The following is a 19503-nucleotide window of genomic DNA, read 5'->3' as shown; positions in this document are numbered from 1 at the left end:
CCTTGGGAATCGAAGCCATGATAATCCATGAATCTGTTTCTTTCTTTAATAAAGAGCCTACCATTTCTGTTCATTCTTTGCTATAAACTATCTCATCTGTCCACAGGTAAATTCACATGGTTTCGGTTAAATATTTGTGTACTTTATAGTTTTAATAGTCCTATTTCACAATGTTTTTGTACAGAGTACAATAACATATGAGAGGGATCATTTGAGAAATAATATGATGTTTTTGATGGTATTATGGAATCATATTCTCCATGTTAAGTAATATCAAACACTTGTTACAGTATGTAATCTCAGCCATTTTCTTTAAGTTACTGATATATGCACAAGCACCTGAAGAAAGTTGTAGGATCCATACCAACAAAAATTTAAATTTTACATAGCATTTCCCTGAAAACCATAATTAGTTTCATGTTCTACGGATCATTTGCATGATAAATCATAATTATGTGGAATGAGTCATTTTAAATTCACATCACAAATTATTTTGTAAATACGCCTACATGATGAACATTGACAATGACTTCTTCTTCTTCCGTGTGAAGCTTCTTCCACCATCGTGGTCAATTGTATGACGTGATCTCTAGTTATATGAAATTGCTAAAACACTTACTTTCTCAATAGCTAGCATCAGAAAATTTCAGCCCTTTAGAAAGCAATGAAATATGCAATAGATCTTAACTATGTATTTCCCCTCTCAGCAGTGCACAATGAAACAAGTATTTTTCTTCTCATGGTTCATACCTTGTTGAAGTCAACTGTGTAAGAATACCCTGGTCTGGTAAGCAACCGCACTTCATCAGGACGTCTCAGTGACACAACGTAAAGGTGCTTCTCAAGAGGTGACTCACGCAAACCAAGGAAGTATACTAGTTGCCTATCTGGATCAACCCAAATGGAGCGACCCAGCACTTCCCAGTCACCAGATGTAAGAGCAATTTTTTGGCTGACACGTGCTTGCAGGAATGTATCTGAAATATACAAGAACCAACATCATCAAACACTCAACAGTTTGGACAACTCTACAAAATGTCCATCTTGGTAGTTGTATTATTTGGCACAGTGACTTTTAAGACTTGATGCTAAATGAAAATTGGCCTTAAAAGAAGGTTATAATATTCTGTACAACTGCAATAATGCATTTACAATAAGTTAAGAAAGGTTAGCTTGGCGCATGTTGATAATTAGGGATGGAGGCAGTATCAGGACTGACCACTGACATACTATTGCCATTTAGTGAACATCTAAATATATCTCATAAATTTACAATATGATTCAATAACAAGCAACTGACAACATCTTTGTTTTTAACAATGCAATATCACCAGTATTAGGAAAAACAAAGAATTTAACTCACTGTGGAGACTACATGCTGAGTTACAATCACAACAAAAAAAGACTGTTACACATTTAGCCTGTGTGTGTGTGTGTGTGTGTGTGTCCTTTTCCGAAGAAGAGTTAGTTTTGTCGAAAGCTAAATGTGTAACAATCTTTCCATAGTAGTACCTGTCTGCAGCTCAGTGCATCATCTTCACGGTACATCTGTTTCATATGGTTTGAATAACATAATTAAATTGGTTATCTGTATTTATACAAGGGTGTCCTAGGATGAATGGTAAATATTCATGGATATGACATTATCACTGATCTGAAGCAAGAATATTTAGTAAATATGGGATCTAAAATGCATACTTAATGACCTATGAGCCCTTATTCAGTAGAAGAGATGCATTTCACATTGCTTGAGATGAAAAAATGCTCAGCTTTTAAGATACACACTCTAGAGCCCATGTTTACAAGATCTGATTTGCTTTGAATGATGGTTCCTGTCATATCCCTAACACTGATCATTACTTCTGGAACATCTTGTGCACAGATATAATATACACTTTGCTGTTTTTCAAAGAAATTAATTATATTCATAAACTGAATGTATTAAAAAAAATTCTATCTGATAGGATTACAGTTGAAGTCTCTGACATTAAGACAGTTATTTAAAAATTTTCAAACTAATTTCAGAAAAGTTTGTCAAAAAGTGACTCCTTTGTAAATGTTTTTTTTTTATTTATTTAAGTGATGTATTATGTTTATTCAGCTGGCTTGCTCACATTTGGCAGGAAGTGTGTTTTGCATTGTGCCGAGAGTTGTATGAATTCCAGTACTGCTGTGCATGTAAGCTGGAAATAATATGCTTTGAATAGAACAGGACAGAAACCCACCAATACTTGTATAAAGAATCATGTCATGGATTGTACAGTGGCACACAGATCATATATGAAGACCACACAATGTGACTATTACAGATGCTGATGTTTTCTATCTATACAATAAATAATATGCATTACAGTAAAGAGTTTGGGTAGTCAAAAACCACAAATTTCCACTGTAAAAAAATTGTCTAATTCCTTACAAATATCCACATCAAAATAGATTTACATCCTAAGTATGGGAAAATGTCAGCATACTGGAAGACTGATTCAACATGCAAATTCTTCTGTATCAAAGGAAAATTCAGTCAATGAAACTAATAAATTGTGAGAAAGAATTTCCAGCCAGAACTTATCTTCAGGTGGCAAAATGTGTACTTCTGGTGATAAACATTTACAAAAGTGGAAGGGATGCACTTCATAGGTTTCAGAACAAGTAATTCAATGAGGAGAGATGAAACAATGAGAAACCATATCAGAATGAGGGGGACAGCAACACTATGCAATAAAAATCTGGAGACTTTTTTCTAAATGTCACTATTATGCTGAATGACCTAAAAGCTAATTGACATACATAATAAGTGGAAAAGCATTTTAAGTTTTTAAAGAAAGTCTTGAGGTAGATCTGGTTTTCATGCTATCCACAGTACATGAGTTGCTCTCTATCTAGATGATTTTACTATTGTGTTATAGCAGGAGAGAGAATTCATTCAACCATTGCTCCCAGACACACGATAACCTCATTTCTGACTCCCACTCTCAACATTTTTGGCCAAGTTCACAGATATCTCAAGCAGTGTTTCACAAAATAATGGCCAATTTTTAGCATGTGTGAATTCAAGTAACGTCACATTGCAGCTTTCTCAGCTACAACAGCATAAATTAGTGACAACAGTTAAAGTCATCTTTTATTTATCCTTAGTTAGCAGTTTTGGTTAGATCACCTGCAGATGAAAGTGTACAAGATGACATGGCAGCATTAATGAAGTAGCACCTTATACCACATACCAGTCAACAGTGTAAAATAAACAACCCAATGCAGCCAAAACTGCCATCTTATCACTGCATTTTGGTCTTAAGTATTGTTTCACCAAAACAACTTCCTTTTATGGTAGCTTTTAATAACTGACCGTCAAATTCCAATGACGCTATGTCTAACATCAATAACAATTGCAATAATAAACTATTTTTTGTGTGTTCCAATATTTTTGATGAATAAAATAATATTGAAATCTTCACACAAGAAACTCTATCCGTATTACACACAGTCAAAGCCGTGGTCTACAGATCAAGCTACTAAAAGCCTCATCTGATGATCCTGTGATGAATTCTCTTGTCCAGTCTGAACAAGCATAGAGAATAAGTATGTTGGCTGTTGGTAGCTCCAACATTAGATGGGTAATGGAGCTCCTCGTGGAAGTAGCAGGCAGGTCCAGAAAGAAATCCAACGCACATGAATTCAACACACAAGTGGGAACCTTGCTGGAAGATCTCATGTAAGACGTGGGAAAGTTTGTGCTAGCTGCTATTCAATGCACTGTATGCAACTGGCTTCTAATTGTGGCTCAAGTCAGCATGAATGGATCAAGCTGCATAAATTTTGAGGCCATCCTTCTTTCATTTAGATGGTTGGTTGAATTGGGAAAGAGAGTCTTACACATGGGGATGAGAACCAGACTTAGTATGGGCAGCAGCTTATGAAAAGCCTTGTGGTGTTTGGTGTTTGAAACAAACTGGGAGACTTAAACCAGAGCCTCGGTCAATTCTCTGATGATGTGGAGTATGGATTTCTTGAAATCCTCTACTTAGTGGATGAGAACTGTAACCCGAGAACTGTAGCCCCCACCTGTGGTGGCCCACTGGTTACTAAACCTACCACCCACAGCAGACTTAAATTGTGCCACTATGGCAAGTGTAGTGTGTGACAACATTCAAATAGAGTGCCTGCAAATACCCGAGGTGGCCACTCTCACGAAGTCCACCATGTACCTGCAGTACGACACTAATAACACCTAACGTGGATAATGTCTTTATAATGGCAAGGATGGGCCTCTGGGTCCTAAGTTGTTAAATGTGTTCAAGACACAAATTATTTTAATTTTATTCTTGTTGATGTCATTCCATGACCCAATAAACTGTACCTCCTTTACAACCATGTGTTTCCTCGTGTTCCTAGTTTAAACCTATCAGGCTTGCACTACACAAATGAAACAGCTACTGGTATGGCTGAGTTCATATCACACTCATGAAAATTTTCTTACATTAGTGGGTCATCTTCATGGTTTCAATGATTAATTATATGGCAGAATCAGAGAGAGTTGTGGATAAATCATTTTCAGCAGAGTATTCATCCTTGCAGTTTGGGAAGAAAAACTGTAAATGTGTTTTAGTTAACTGCAAGAGTGTTCACCACAAGGTTCCATAATTAATTTCACTTACTAAATGTAATGACCATACTGTACTGAACTGTACTGCACTGTACTGTACTGGAAGCAGAAAGATGGCTGTGATCAGAAGTGACTAACAACAATATCTTAAATTCTGACTGGAACATAAATCACAACGAAAGGCTAAATGGCAAATGTGAATTAATTTAATTAAAGCTGTTCCCAGACCCTGGGATTTAAGACTGGTTTTTTTTTCCCCAAACAGTTTCTCTGTCAAATTATTTCAAGTAATTAGAGAGTCAATTCTTAGAGCTCCTAGTAACTAACAGATCTAAACTATATGAATCGTAGAGGTGAAAATCTGATCCTAAGGCTGTTGCAGATGTTAAAAGTTGAGAAGTGTAAGAAAATATTTTTTTTAGCAGAGTATGATAGGGGGAAAAGTGCACTTTATCTCAGCAGTCAATTTCAAATGTTCATCTTGAGGGATGAAAATGAGGAGCACAAACATCTAAAAATCGAATGCATACATTTTAAACATGTACATTCCAACTATGATTTAGTAGCAGTGGTACAAAAATACTTTGAAAATAGAGCTTCATCACAGATTTAAGCAAAGTCAAAGCTTTGTTGACAAAAGTGAGAACTGAATTCATATGTAAACCTTTTCTATAAACTACATGAAAAATCTGTACAGGTTTTAGTCTTGCTCAATTTTCATAATGGCACCGAAATGAAAAGTGACAGAGATACACCAAAATGCTGAATTTGGCCTTCCACGACCGTTTCCTTGGAGAAATTGTAATACCCTAAATACGCTACAATGGCAGATATTGTGGTGCGTGATCATGGAAATGAGAATCCATTAAAAACAGCGCAAATACATCTGGACTTGATGAGGCACTTGTAAAGTTGTACAGATTGTGTGACAGAAGATGTTCCCCTTTCGGCAGCAGTTTCTTGTGAAATGCGGGCGGTATGAAACTGGAAATGGTGCAGGTCATTCCTGTTTTCAAAAATGGCCATCAGAAAGATGCAGACAGTTATAAACTTTTATTGCTGGCACCAATCAATTGTAGAACTGTGGAACAAGTTTGATATTCATGTCTTACAAATAAATCTCATTTATATGAATCAATATGGATCTGAAGAGATCTTAGGAAAGTCAGCTAGCCCTGTTTACTCATAAGATGCAAAGTGTCATAGATAATGCATTCCAGGTTGATAGCATATTCTTCGATTTCCCAGACAAATTTGCTACACTCAAGAATGGTGCAGGACCAACACTCATACAAGAAGGGCTACCATAGAGAAACAGCTAAGTCACAGCTTACAGAATTGTCTCCAGAATGATTTTTCACACTGCAGAGGAGCGTACACTCATTTGAAACTTCCTTACAGATTAAAACAGCATGAGAGACTGGGACTTGAACCCTCAAACTTGTTTGATCAGGCAATGCTTTACTGACTGATATATCCAGGAATGACTCATGATCTATCCTTGCAGTGCTACTCCTGCCAGTGTCTATTTCCAGCCCATCACAATTTTTAATCTGACAACTATCCCTGCAAAGTGAAGACTCATTTGTAGAGTGTCTCCTAGGCTGTTGCTAAGCCATTTCTCTCCAGTATCCTTTCTTCCAGGAGCATTTGTACTGTGAGATATGTAGAACAATGCATATTAAGTTTTGAAAGTAGGAGGGAGTTACTGGCACAAGCAGAGCTGTGAGGATGGGTCTTGTGTCATGCCTAGGAAGTTCAGTCAGTAGAGCACTGCCCGCAAAAGGCAAGAGTCTAAGTTAAAGTTCCCATCCGGCACACACTTTTTAATCTACCAGGAAGTTTCAAATGAGTAGACACTACACTGTAGAGTGATAAGTCACATTTATTCCTGGCAAATGTCACTTGGGGAACTGGTTACAAGCTTTCTTAAGGATATAGCCTGTCATCAGCAGTTTTAATGTAGGCAAACTAAAAAATAAAGGAAGATGTGGACCAAAATTAATGTTTTCTTTTTCTCCAATGTGAGAGCACAGCAACATTCTTCAGATCTCTCTGGAAACAATGCACCAAGAGATCACTGATCTCTACATTCGTTTATACTTCATTCGTTCCAAAGACTATGCAAAAATAACTTTTAAATACCCAGCTTTTTTCACTTTAAACCTCAGTCAAATATTCGCAAATTGGAACTGGAAATGAAATTAATATTTTAATCAAATGCCTTCTCCTATCAAGTAAAGTATGAATTACAAATTCTGCTTTCAAAGTTGTGGTGTGGTTAGTAAATACCTGAAAACTAAACTTCTGATCACAAAGAAAAGAAACTAATACCTTTTTACCATAGCAGTACAGCCTCAAAAGGTAAAAATATATGCAGGAAATAAATATACAAAAGCTTAATACATTTTACAGGTATGTATCCTACACATATTACTGGCTGTCAAAGGAATGCCAGTCATGTTTCATACGTTTGTGCAGAGAGATGTACCACACCGCTCAGCTACAGAGTGAATTTTCATTCTTACTCAAAGTTGAAGAATGTCGCGAGAAAAACTGAGGGCAAGCAACCTCTCACCTGCAGGTGAATGATGGGTGACACATCAGGACACAAAATATACCTCTGCCAGTGTGATTTTCTGATATTTTAAATTGTCGCCTATCATTCATTTGCAGATTACTGTTTGTCTGCTCTCAATGTTTGTTTGTTCGTTGTTCTCTTTACTATCAATAGATTATCAGCTATGTCTCTGTTGAGGTGCATGAAGAGTCCTCTCCCTTCCCTCAATCTCACTAATTTCTTATCCATCCAAGAGTTCAGTGAACTTAAATTTCACAGAAATTCTATAAATTTGAGGATTTATGCAATATTTTGGTCTTTATCAATAAGGAATGACTTTTCAGTACATCCAAAAATAAACTTAACCATTTTAATAAATTAAGCTCTCCAGTCTTACTCAAAGTTTACATTCCACATTTGTTCTCAAGCAATCAGTTATCCATCCCTGCAATTTATTTTTTCATTATTTTCCTTTACAAACAAAAACCTGTTTATTCAGTCCATATTATCCTGTACCTTTCATGCTTTGACTAAAAAATACTTTTGATACTTCTAGTACAACTTAAGTTTTCACACCACATTTTGGCAATTTTTAATGAACGTTCCGCAGTAGAAATGCACCACAATACACTTGACCAAATGAAGTAACAGTTGCCCAAATGAAAACACAGACTGCACAATCTTGCCACGAAATTAAACACAGTATTTGTTTTCTTTATTATATGGGAACACTGTATGTCCAAAAAGAAAGTTGGAGAGTGAAGGATGAAGCCATATAAAAGTAGAGGACAATGAAGAAAAGACGACGATTGTGGTTATCTCTCAATTTACAAGTCAAAATTATAAAGCTTACTCTCACTTTACCATATTATTTTTACAGCTGCATACATGCACGCTCACACACGCACGCACACGCACATTGTAAAATGTAATTAAACATTTATTTATTTTTAAGGAACAATAAAATATTACTTAATAAAACAATGCCTAGCAGTCACTACCTCAACTGCTACGTTATTTTGCTAACTTTGCAGAAGGGCGGGCAACATTAGGAACTACCATAACACACCTGCATGCAATTACAGAACCCTTTAAATGGAAACACTCACTTTCAATAGTATCGAGTGCATCATCAATTCCATTAGATACGCCACTCACATGGGCTGTAATAAAGTACAAATGCCGAAAACCAGTCTCCTCGCTAGCCCAGATGAATCGCACTTCACTATCCTCATTCGTCGGAAAAAAATAAAGTAACTCATTTACCTGAAAATGCAAGAATATTATTATTTTTTGACACGTAAATTAACACTAACATTGCTCCAAAAATTAAAATGATACCAAACTAGGTAATAATGCATTACAGTTATTTAAAACTTCATTTATTCATGAGCATGAGAACAACAAAAGAAATCAATTCGAAGAGAAGTAGATAACAAGCACCAAAATCTATAGTCTGAAAAGCATAAGAAAAACAACAATCTGACGAATTCTAATACTGAATCAGGCAGCTGCTTGTTCTTGTTATTGAAGTTATTACCAGGCAACTGTGGTATGCAATTTACATCTTATACTGAATGTTTTCAGTTCAAAGATAGACTTGGAGGTACACCTCTGTAAAACAGAATATACTGCAACACAGTTATAGATCATTAATATCAAAATTATAAATAATTAGTAAAATTTCAGAGTGGGGCTCTGAAGCATAAAGATTGATTAAGAAGCAGGATGAATGAGCTATCCCACAAGATCCTTAGACAGTTGATCTACTTAACATAGAAGTCAGTGAGTGCTAGCTCCAACACTAAACTCCTTTAATAAGACTGTCACTCAAAGTACTTAAAAAGATAAAATATGAGGGTCACTCATTAATTAAAGAGACAAATTGGTCTGGAGAAAAAGGCAGTTATTTTTACAAAACAATACTTTTTCTACTTTTCAACATAACCCCCTTGAACATTTAAGCACTTGTTCCAATGGGCTAGAAGCTTTTTGATTCCAGCTGCAAAGAACTCTATCTTGTTGTTTGAACCAATTTCCCAAACTTTCTCACATCCTCATTGTCCTGGAACCTTTTCCCATGTAATGCCTCCTCCAGTGCACCAAACAAATGAAAATCACTAGGTGCTAAATCAGGACTTAAGGGGGATGAGGCAGTACTTCCCAAGGCCATTTTGTCGAGGGTTTCACAGGTTAGTTGAGCAATATGGGGACGTGCAGTGTCTTGCTGGAGAATCACCCCTCTCCTCTGAGATCCACAACATCTCTCTCTTATGGCTGGTTTCACCTTGTTTAAAAACAAATCCGAGTAGTATTGGCTGTTCATTGTATGCAGCTCTTCGAGACAATAAAAAAAACAACTGAATTTTAAGCATCCCAAAACACAATCAATATGACTCTTGCTGCTGATGCTCGGGTTTTGAATTTTTTCTTGACAGATGAGTTGGTGTGCTTCCACTCCATGCTTTGTCTTTTTGATTCTGGCTCATAATAGAGAAACCAAGTGTCATCAAAAATTAAAAGTTTGTTGAGGAAGTGCTCACCTTCTCTTTCATAGCATTCCTTTAGTTCTGTGCACACTCCCATCCTTGTTTCCTTGTGTAGCCGCTAACTCCTTTGGGACCCATCCTGCACATGTTTTGCGATACTTCAGCTTGTTACAGATAGTGTTATGAACTGTACCAGTGCTAACTTGAACCTTATCAACTACCATTTCCACAATCACGTGGCAGTCAGCACGAATAATGTCATCAATTCAACTTTCAAGTGAGGGAGTTGAAACTGCAACTGGTCAGCCAGAATCGTATTCATCAGTCACTGAGTCGCAACCATTTCTGAATTGCTCTACCCACTTGTAAAAATTTGTGCAATTCATGCAACCTTCACCATAAACTTTAGGCATTCTACAGTATATATTCACTGGTTTCTCACCTTCAGCAAGTAAAAAACAAACAACAGAACGTTATTCAACATTTCAAGCAGACTCGCCATCTTGAAATTTATTTTTAAGGTTATAAATAAAACAATGTTGATACAACAGCTGATCCCAGTGATGCCAACTTAAAGCATAAAAGTATCAAACTTTCCCTACTAACAGTTTTTCCACCAACCCAATCTCTCTCTTTAATTATTAATTACCATTATACATGACAACAAATGGCAAGAAATAAACATTATAGGCTCAGACAGGTATCAAACACCAATTAACAACACACCATTACCATTATCTCAGGCCACTGTGCCACTGTGGCCGGACTGTTTGTAAAAGATTTTGGGGGAGGGGTGGGAGGTGAGTGGAAAATGAGAGGAGTAGAGAAGGGGAAGAAGACTGATGGATGTGTTGTTGGAATAGAAAGAAGGTTGTGTAGCACAGAAATGGGAGCAGGGAAGGGTACAGGTTAAGTGGAGGAATGGGATTAGTCAAGGTTGGGGCCAACTTGGTTACATGAACGTATGACATATTGCAAGGAATGTTCCCATCTGCACAGTTCAAAAAACCTTGTGTTTGTGGGAAGGATCCAATGGTGCAGGTTGTGAAGCAGTCATTAAAGTGAATCACTTTTGTTTGGTGACATGTTAGCATATGCATGGTCCTGCTAACTCTTGGACACAGTTTGTCAGTGGTCATCACACAGACAGATGGCTTGTTAATCACCATGCCCACATAGAAAGCAGAATAGTGACTGCCAGTTAGTTTGTAGATCACGTGATTGCTTTCATAGGTAGGCTTCTCCTGCCTTTGATGGGATAGGTGATACCTGTGAACAGGCTGGAGTAGGTGGCTGTGGGTGGATGTACAGGAGAGGTCTTCCATCTAGGTCTGTTCCAGGGATATGAGCCATGAGGCAAGGGATTGGGGGCAGGGTGGATTACGGATGGACAAAGATATTGTGTAGGTGGGTGGCTGGAAAAGATAACGGATAGGATATTCCCCATTTCAGGACACAACAAGAGGTTGTCAAAAACCTAGCAGAGAATTTGATTGAGTCGCTCTAGGCCTTGGTGGTACTGAGTCAAGAGGGGAGTGCTCCTTTGTGGCAGGACAATAGGTATGTTGGAGGTGATTGGAGAAACAAGGCAAAGGAGATCTGTGGATAATTTCAGTCCATGAAGGTCTCAGTGAGATGCTTGGTATATTTGGAGAGGTTCTGCTCTTTACTGCATATGTGACGACACATGGAAGGGCCTTCTTGTTATGGAATGGGTGGCAGCTGTCTAAGTGGAGGTATTGCTGAAGGTTGGTAGGTTCGATATGGGCAGATACTGATGTAGTTATCCTTGAGATGGAGGTCAACATAAAGGAAAGTGGCTTGTTGGGTTGAAAAGGACAAGGTAAAGGCAAATTGGGGAGAAGGTGTTGAGGTTCAAGAGGAATGTGGATGGGTGTCCTCACCCTCAGTCCAGATCATGAAGATATCATCAATTAATTTGATCAAGGTGAGAAGGTTTGGGATTTTGGGTGGTCTAGGATAGTGTCTTTGATCATAGTATGATTCACGGATGATGATAGCTTGAACAGGTCAAGGTATGGGTAGGGAACTGCATTATTTCAAGTCCCAAGCAATAGATGCAGTACATGTATACATGAGCTTTGCACTTGACGAAAGCATGTGTCCTGTAAATTGTGTGTCTCGCTTGCTTATGTAGAATTTGTCACTTACCACAACCACCAACGATGACAAATTGCAACAAATTGAATAAAAATTCACTAAAAACTTGTTAAACTGCATGTTATGCTTGCATAGGCTATCTCATTCACAGCAGAGCACTCAGAACAGTACTGACTGCTCATTGGCTATCGGAGAATGTGTGGCATGTAGGTGTACGGAACAAGCCTTAACTCGACTGTCATCGTTTGTGACTCCAACTACAGCAATCAAAACACTTAAATTATTAATGATTTCAAAGAGGGTGGAGGACTGGTTTCGGGTTCAGGGCAGTCTCTTGCTCCTGAGGTGGGAAGCTGCCCCAAAAAGGTGGATGATTAACCAATGACCAATGGCATGAGGATTCAGAAGGTAATGGAAACTGCTACATTAAAGACACAAAGTGTGGCTTGTAAATGGAAAAAGAGTCATGATGATCTCTTCATAGCAAAAGATTGCCAACTAGTCTGTCATTCAGACCTCCAGGAGGGGACTGCCAAGAGGGAGGTGACCCTGAGAAAAAGATTGAATAAGCAACAAAAGGATAACATTTTACAAGTTGGGTTGTGGAATGTTAGAAGTTTCAACATGGTCGGACAGACAGAAAATCTGAAAATGGAAATGATAAGGCTAAATCTAGACATAGTGGGGTCAGTCCAGTTAAATGGCAAAAAAGACAAGGGTTTCTGGTCAGATGGCTACAGGGTAATATCAACAGTAGCAGAAAATGGTAAGTGGAGTAAGATTAATTAAGAATAGGGAGGTAAGGCAGGGAGTGAGTTACTGTGAATAGTTCTGTTATAGGGTTGTTATTAGAATCGACAGCAAACCAACACTGACCACAACAGTTCCAGTATAAATGCCAACGTCACAAGCAGAAAATGAAGTGATACAGAAAGTATATGAGGATACTGAATGGGCAATTCAGTACATAAAAGGAGATAAAAATCTAATAGTCAATGGGGTTGGAACACGGTTGTAGGGGAAGGAACTGAACAAACGGTTCGGGAGAATATGGGCTTGGTTGTAGGCTTCAGACAGGAGAAAGACTAATTGAGTTCTGCAATAAGTTTCAGCTAATAATATTGAATCACAAGAGGAAGTGATATACTTGGAAAACAGTAGGAGATAGGGTGAGATTTCAGTTAGATTACGTCGTGGTCAGGCAGAGATTCCAAAATCAGATAATCGATTGTAAGGTGCAGCCAGGAGCAAAATTAGACTCAGATCACAATTTAGTAATGACGAAAAGTAGGCTGAAGTTAGAGAGATTCATAATGAAGAATCAATATGCACAGAAGTAGGATATGGAAATACTAAGGAATGAAGAGATAAACTTGGAAGTTTTCTGTGGACATACACTATGTGATCAAAAGTATCCGGACACCCCCAAAAACATATGTTTTTCATATCAGCTGCATTGTGCTGCCACCAACTGCCAGGTACTCAATATCAGCAACCCCAGTTGTCATTAGACATCGTGACAGAGCAGAATGGGGTGCTCCACAGAACTCACGGACTTCAAACGTAGTCAGTTGATTGGGTGTTATTTGTGTCACACATCTGTATGCAAGATTTACACACTCCTAAACATCCCTAGACCCACTGTTTCTGATGTGATAGTGAAGTGGAACTGTAAAGGGACACATACATCACAAAAGCATACAGGCCGACCTTGTCAGTTGACTGACAGAGACCACTGACAATTGAAGGAGGTCATAATCCGTAATAGGCAAACAACTATCCAGACCACCACACAGGTATTCCAGACTGCATCAGCATCCACTGCAAGTACTGTGACAGTTTAGCGGGAGGTGAGAAAACGTGGATTTCATGGTCAAGTGGCTGCTTATAAGCCACACATCACGCCAGTAAAAGCCAAATGACACCTCGCTCAGTTTAAGGAGCATAAACATTTGGACAACTGGACAGTGGAAAAATGTTGTGTGGGGGTGATGAATCATGGTACACAATGTGGCAATCCAACGTCAAGTTGTGGATATGGCGAATGCCCAGTGATCGTCATCTGCCAGCTTGTGTACTGCCAACAGTAAAATTCAAAGGCAGTGGTGTCGTGGTGTGGTTGTGTTTTTCATGGAGCGGGGCTTGCACCCTTGTTGTTTTCCTTGGCACTATCACAGCACAGGCCTACATTAATTTTTTAAGCACCTTCTTGCTGCCCACTGTTGAAGAGCAATTCGGGGCTCACGATTGTACCTTTCAACACGATCAAGCACATTTTCAAAACACACGGCCTGTGGTGGAGTGGCTGCATGATAATACCATCCCTGTAATGGCCTGGCCTGCACAGATTCCTGACCTTAATCCTATGGAACAAACCTTGGATGTTTTGGAATGCCGACTTCGTGCCTGGCCTCATTGATCAAAATCGATACCTCTCTTCGGTGTAGCACTCAGTGAAGAACGGGCTGCCATTCCCCAAGAAACTTCCAGCACCTGACTGGATGTATGCCTGTGAGAGTGGAAGCTGTCATCAAGGCTGAGAGTGGACCAACGCTGTATTGAATTCCAGCACTACCGATGAAGGGCATCACGAACTTTTAAGTCATTTTCAGCCAGATGTCCGGATATTTTTGATCACATAGTGTACATACTGCTATAATGAATAGCCTCAATAGGTGGTTCAGATGAAGAGGAATGGACAGCTCTAAAAAGCACAATCACAGAAGTCAGAAAGAAAAACACAAGTTCTAAGAAAGTGTGAGAAAACCATGGGTAACAAAAAGATTTACTTTCACTGATCGATGAAACAAGGAAGTACAATTTTGTTCAAATAAATTCAGGAATACAGAAATACAAGACTCTTAGGAATGAAATAAACAGGAAGTTCAGGGAAGCAAAGGTGAAACAGCTGCATGGAACACGTGAATAAATTGAAAAGGGTATGATTGTCAGGAGGAAGGATTGACTCAACATACAGAAAAGTCAAAACAACCGTAATAGCAGGGGAGGTAACATTAAGAGTGCAATGGGAATTCCAGTGTTTAATGTTGAAGAGAGTGCAGATGGATGGAAAGAGTACAATGAAGGCCTCTATGAGGGGGAAGGACTTGTCTGATGACATGACAGAAGAAGAAACAGGAGTCAGTAGGGAATAGTAGGGGATCCAGTATTAGAATTAGAATTTTAAAGAGCTTTGGAAAACTTAAAATAAGGCACAAGGGATAGATAACATTCCACCACAATTTCTAAAATCATGGAAGGAAGTGACAACAACACAATTATTCACATTTGTACGTAGAATGTACAAGACTGTCACCATACCATCATGGTTTCAGAAAAATCTCATCAAAACATTTCTAAAGATTGTAAAAGCCAACAATGTCCAGAATTATTGCACAATCAGCTTAACAGCTCAGGCACCCAAGTTGCTGACAAGAAAAATATACAAAAAATGGAAAAGATATTAGAGGAACAGTTACATGATCAATTTGGCTTTAGGAAAGGTGGCAGTTATGACGTTGCAGTTCATAATGGAAGCAAGACTGAAGAAAAATCAAGAAGAACGTTCATAAGATTTGTCAACCTGGAAAAGCATTCAACAATATAAAATCGTACAAGATGTTTGAAACTGACAAAAACAGGGATATGCTATAGGGAAAGACAGTTGATGTACAGAGTGAATCAGAAAGGACTTTACAACTTTGGAATGATATAAAAGTTTGGTGCACTTGTGCACATATACGTGCCCTATTAAAAGGAGAAACTACGCTGACTAACACCTTAACTGATTTTGGGAAATCTCTGGAAGCCTAAATCTGGACTGTTGTTCAACCTGAACATAAATACATTACCCTCACCTTTGTGCCATCTCATTGGTAACACATACCAAATGGTACTATTTTCTTTTTAGCAGTCCAATACACATTTGTTGCAACTTCATATTTTAATTTCTGACATACTTTTTTTAAAAAATACTTACATTTATCCATATGTCCGAGTGCTGTGTGTAGATCACTCTAACTGCAGGGCTTGGTGCAGCTGGTGGTTTGTCTATATTATAAACATTTGGTGGAGGTTCTAGGAAGTTATCCACAGATAAAAGGACTAGCTCAAGACGTTGCTGCCGGCGATCTAGCAACTGAGCCCACACACTGTAACATATGGAACACAATACTTGATTTAAATAGACAAAAGAGATAGAAGGCCATGAATCCACAAATACTGGCAAATTTCATGACTTTCTATGTCTGCATCTATACTCTGCAAACCACCGTGAAGTGCATGGTGGATAGTATGTCCCATTTTACCAGTTATTAGTGTTTATTCCTGTTCTATTAATGTAAGGAGCATGGGAAAAATGATTGTCTGAATATCTCTGTTTGTGCGGTAATTATTCTAATCTTATCCTCGTGATCCCTGTGGAAATGATTTTTTTTTTTTTTTTTTTTTTGGGGGGGGGGTGGGGGGGGGGGGGGTGTTGTAGTATGTTCCTAAAACAAACACTGTCCATACAGACCTCGAGGGCCCAACAGTATTGACTGGTCACTGTGTCATTCTGTTCTTAGGTGTCACCGGATCCAAATAGAGAGTGACATGTGGTCAGCACAACGCCCTCCTGGCATTGTCAGTTTTCGTGACTGGTGCCACTACTTCTCAATCAAATAGCTCCTCAATTGGCCTTACAAGGCACCCCGCTTACCAACAGCACTCAGCAACCCGGATGGTGACCCATCCAAGTGCTAGCCAAGCCCGACAGCACTTACCTTCAGCAATTTGACAGGAACTAGAATTACCACTGCGGCAAGGCCGTTGGCAGTCTGTTACCAGGTCATCATTTAAAGCCAGTTCTTAAACCTTTGTTAGTAGACTTTCTTGGGGTAATTTATATCTATCTTCAAGAATCTACCAGTGTAGTTCTTTCAACATCTCAGTGACACTCTCCCACAGGTGAAACAAACCTGTCACCATTTGTGCTGCCCATCTCTGTATAAGTTCAACATCTCCCGTTAGTCCTGCTTGGCAATATTCCAAAATTGGTTGCATGACTGATTTGTAAACAATCTCCTTTGTAGACTGATTGCACTTCCCCAGTATTGTACCAATAAACCAAAGTCTGTCACCTGCTTTACCCACGGCTGCCTATGTGATCATTCCATTTAATATCTCCACAGAATGCTATACCCCAGTATTTGTATGAGCTGGCTGATTTCAATGTTGACTCACTGATATTACCTTTATAGGATACTGTGTTTTTCATTTTCTGAAGTGCATAGTTTCACATTCTTGAACATTTATAGCAAGTTGCCAATTTTCGAACCACTTTGAAATCTTACCAATATCTGACTGTATATTTACGCACCTTCTTTCATGCAGTACTTCATTATAGATAACTGCATTATCTACAAAATGTCTGAGGTTAGTATTAATATTGTCTACAAAGTCATTAATATACAACATGAATAGCAAGGGTCCCAACACAATTCCCTGGTGGCACGCTCAAAGTTACTTCTACATCTGACAATGACTCTCCATCCAAGATAACATGTTGCGCCCTTCCTACAAAAAAAAAAAAAAAAAAAAAGTCCTCATTCCAGTAGCAAATTTCACTTTATACCCCATATGATAGCACTTTTGACAATAAGTTTAGGTGTGGTACTGAGTCAAATGCTTTTCAGAAACCAAGAAATATTGTATCTATCTGCCTGTTTTGATCCAAAGCTGTCAATAATCACGTGAGAGAAGTGTGACATGAGTTTCGCATCATCAACATTTTCACAATCTATGCTGGTTGGAATGGAGAAGGTCATTCTCTTCAAGATATCTCATTATGTTTGAGCTTAGAATGTGTTCTAAGTTTCTACATCAAATTAATGTCATCTTTCACTAGTCAAAACATTAATCACAAACTATTTATGTAGGAAAGTTACAGTCAGGTGTAAAGAGAGTCTGAAACATTGAAAGTACAAATACTTGTGTTTATTGGAAACAAGCAATGACACACACATCTCTTCTCCAATCAAAAAAGTTTCATTTTTCCACACACTACAGCTTGCTTTCCTGCCTTCTGTCACAAAGTGGAAAAATGTAACTTCTGTCTTGTAATTCTTCCTTTGGTTGAATTTAAAACTTCGGTTTCATATGCATAATATCAAGCCCAGTTATTACCATGTAATTTCAAAAAATTTATTGCTGGACTAAAAGAAATATTAAACAATGAAAAATCCAGGATGGAATATAACAATATTATGAGAAGGAAAGTTGTTGCTCACCATATAACAGAGATACTGAGTCACAGATAGGCACAACAAAAAGACTCTCACAATTATAGCTTTCGGCTATTAAGGCCTTCTTCAAAAACAGACACATGCATGCGTACACGCGCACTTACACAGTTACAACTCACACACACGACTGCAGTCGTGCACGTGTGTGTGTGTGTGTGTGTGTGTGTGTGTGTGTGTGTGTGTGTGTGTGTGGAAGAAGGCCTTAATGGCTGAAAGCTATAATTGTGAGTGTCTCTTTGTTATGCCTATCTGTGACTCAGCATCTCTGCTATATGTTGAGAACAAGAAATATTATTTCAGTGCACCTTTTCTGAATAAATGATGTTTGTAGCAGTTTTGAAAGTCATAATAATTAACATCTTTCACTTTTAGTGAAATATTTATGCAAGTGTGAGCACACTTTTAAAAATCCATGATGTTTCTATTTGCTAATCAATAAATAAATAGCTAAATAAGTTAATGTTAGATATTAGTCACCCCTTTAAAAGAATACACTAATTGCTATAGATGGTGTATAACAACACAGTAACTGGCGATCATGTAACCCTCCACTGCTCACTTAAATCATGGCAGGCAAAACTAGGTAATGTGCCAGCCAATTGCATGTAATCAGCAGAATAATATGGGTTGATGTGGAGATGTTACCGAACAGCTGAAGGAGTTTTTGTGTTTGGATATGCCCATGACCACATCACAGATGAAGGTGGCCAATATCTTGATGCAGCAATACAGATTGTCCAACGTGTCTACAAGGAATGGTTTAAAATTCACAGCCAAGTAAAAGAGTTTAATAATAGTGGTCATAAAACGTTTCTGATCAACAGGGAGCAAAGAAGAGTATAACTCCTCGTCAAAGATTATCAGCTTCAAACTCAACAGGAATTGCTGCAGTTGTTGAATGCAGGAATATCTCTACAGTTCCAGGAGACCTTTGCAAACCCAACTGTATCCACAGGACATATAGTGTGAGTATCTTCCAAAATTCCATTGCTTAAAAATGCACAAAGTGGCACATCTTCAATTAGTCAGACACCACAGAAACTGGGCAACAGCTGGGCACATACTGTGGTCCTATGAGACACTATTTGGCCTCTTTTGAAATTATGCAAGGCACTGAGTGCACTGATGGCCCGATGAGAAGTTTAACCTACAATGTGTGGAGGATGTATTTCAGGTCAGAGTGTTCTGTGATGTTTTGGGGCTGTTTTTGGGATGTAAAGCACAATATTTAATTCAGACTTCTCAGTAACAAAGTGTTTTCCTTTCTTCTACATCATGATGAATATGCAGATGATAACAGCCATGTTCACAGGGCCTATTGCACCTCAACTGGCCCTTTTAAGTCAGCTGATCTTAATTCTATAGAAAATGTGTGGAACTATTTGGAACAGTGGGTGAAACTTCGGAATCCACACATTGGAATGCGATAGCTGTGTGGGTTCAGTTGGA

General features: G+C 38.4%; 1 protein-coding gene across 2 annotated transcripts in view; it reads right to left on the bottom strand.

Annotated features, from left to right (window-relative positions):
* Positions 1 to 19503, bottom strand: part of LOC126356558 (dipeptidyl peptidase 9) — a 196461-nt gene that overhangs the window by 86777 nt on the left and 90181 nt on the right. For both annotated transcript variants that reach the window (XM_050007380.1, XM_050007381.1), the window contains 3 exons: positions 15750 to 15921; positions 8270 to 8426; positions 751 to 977 (listed from right to left, as the gene is read on the bottom strand). In XM_050007380.1, the coding sequence (XP_049863337.1) occupies positions 751 to 977; positions 8270 to 8426; positions 15750 to 15921 (556 nt within the window). The remainder of the gene's footprint in view (positions 1 to 750; positions 978 to 8269; positions 8427 to 15749; positions 15922 to 19503) is intronic.

Source organism: Schistocerca gregaria, chromosome 1 (assembly GCF_023897955.1).
Source record: "Schistocerca gregaria isolate iqSchGreg1 chromosome 1, iqSchGreg1.2, whole genome shotgun sequence".
NCBI classification, from domain to species: domain Eukaryota; kingdom Metazoa; phylum Arthropoda; class Insecta; order Orthoptera; family Acrididae; genus Schistocerca; species Schistocerca gregaria.
This window is presented reverse-complemented; position numbering and strand designations above follow the sequence as displayed.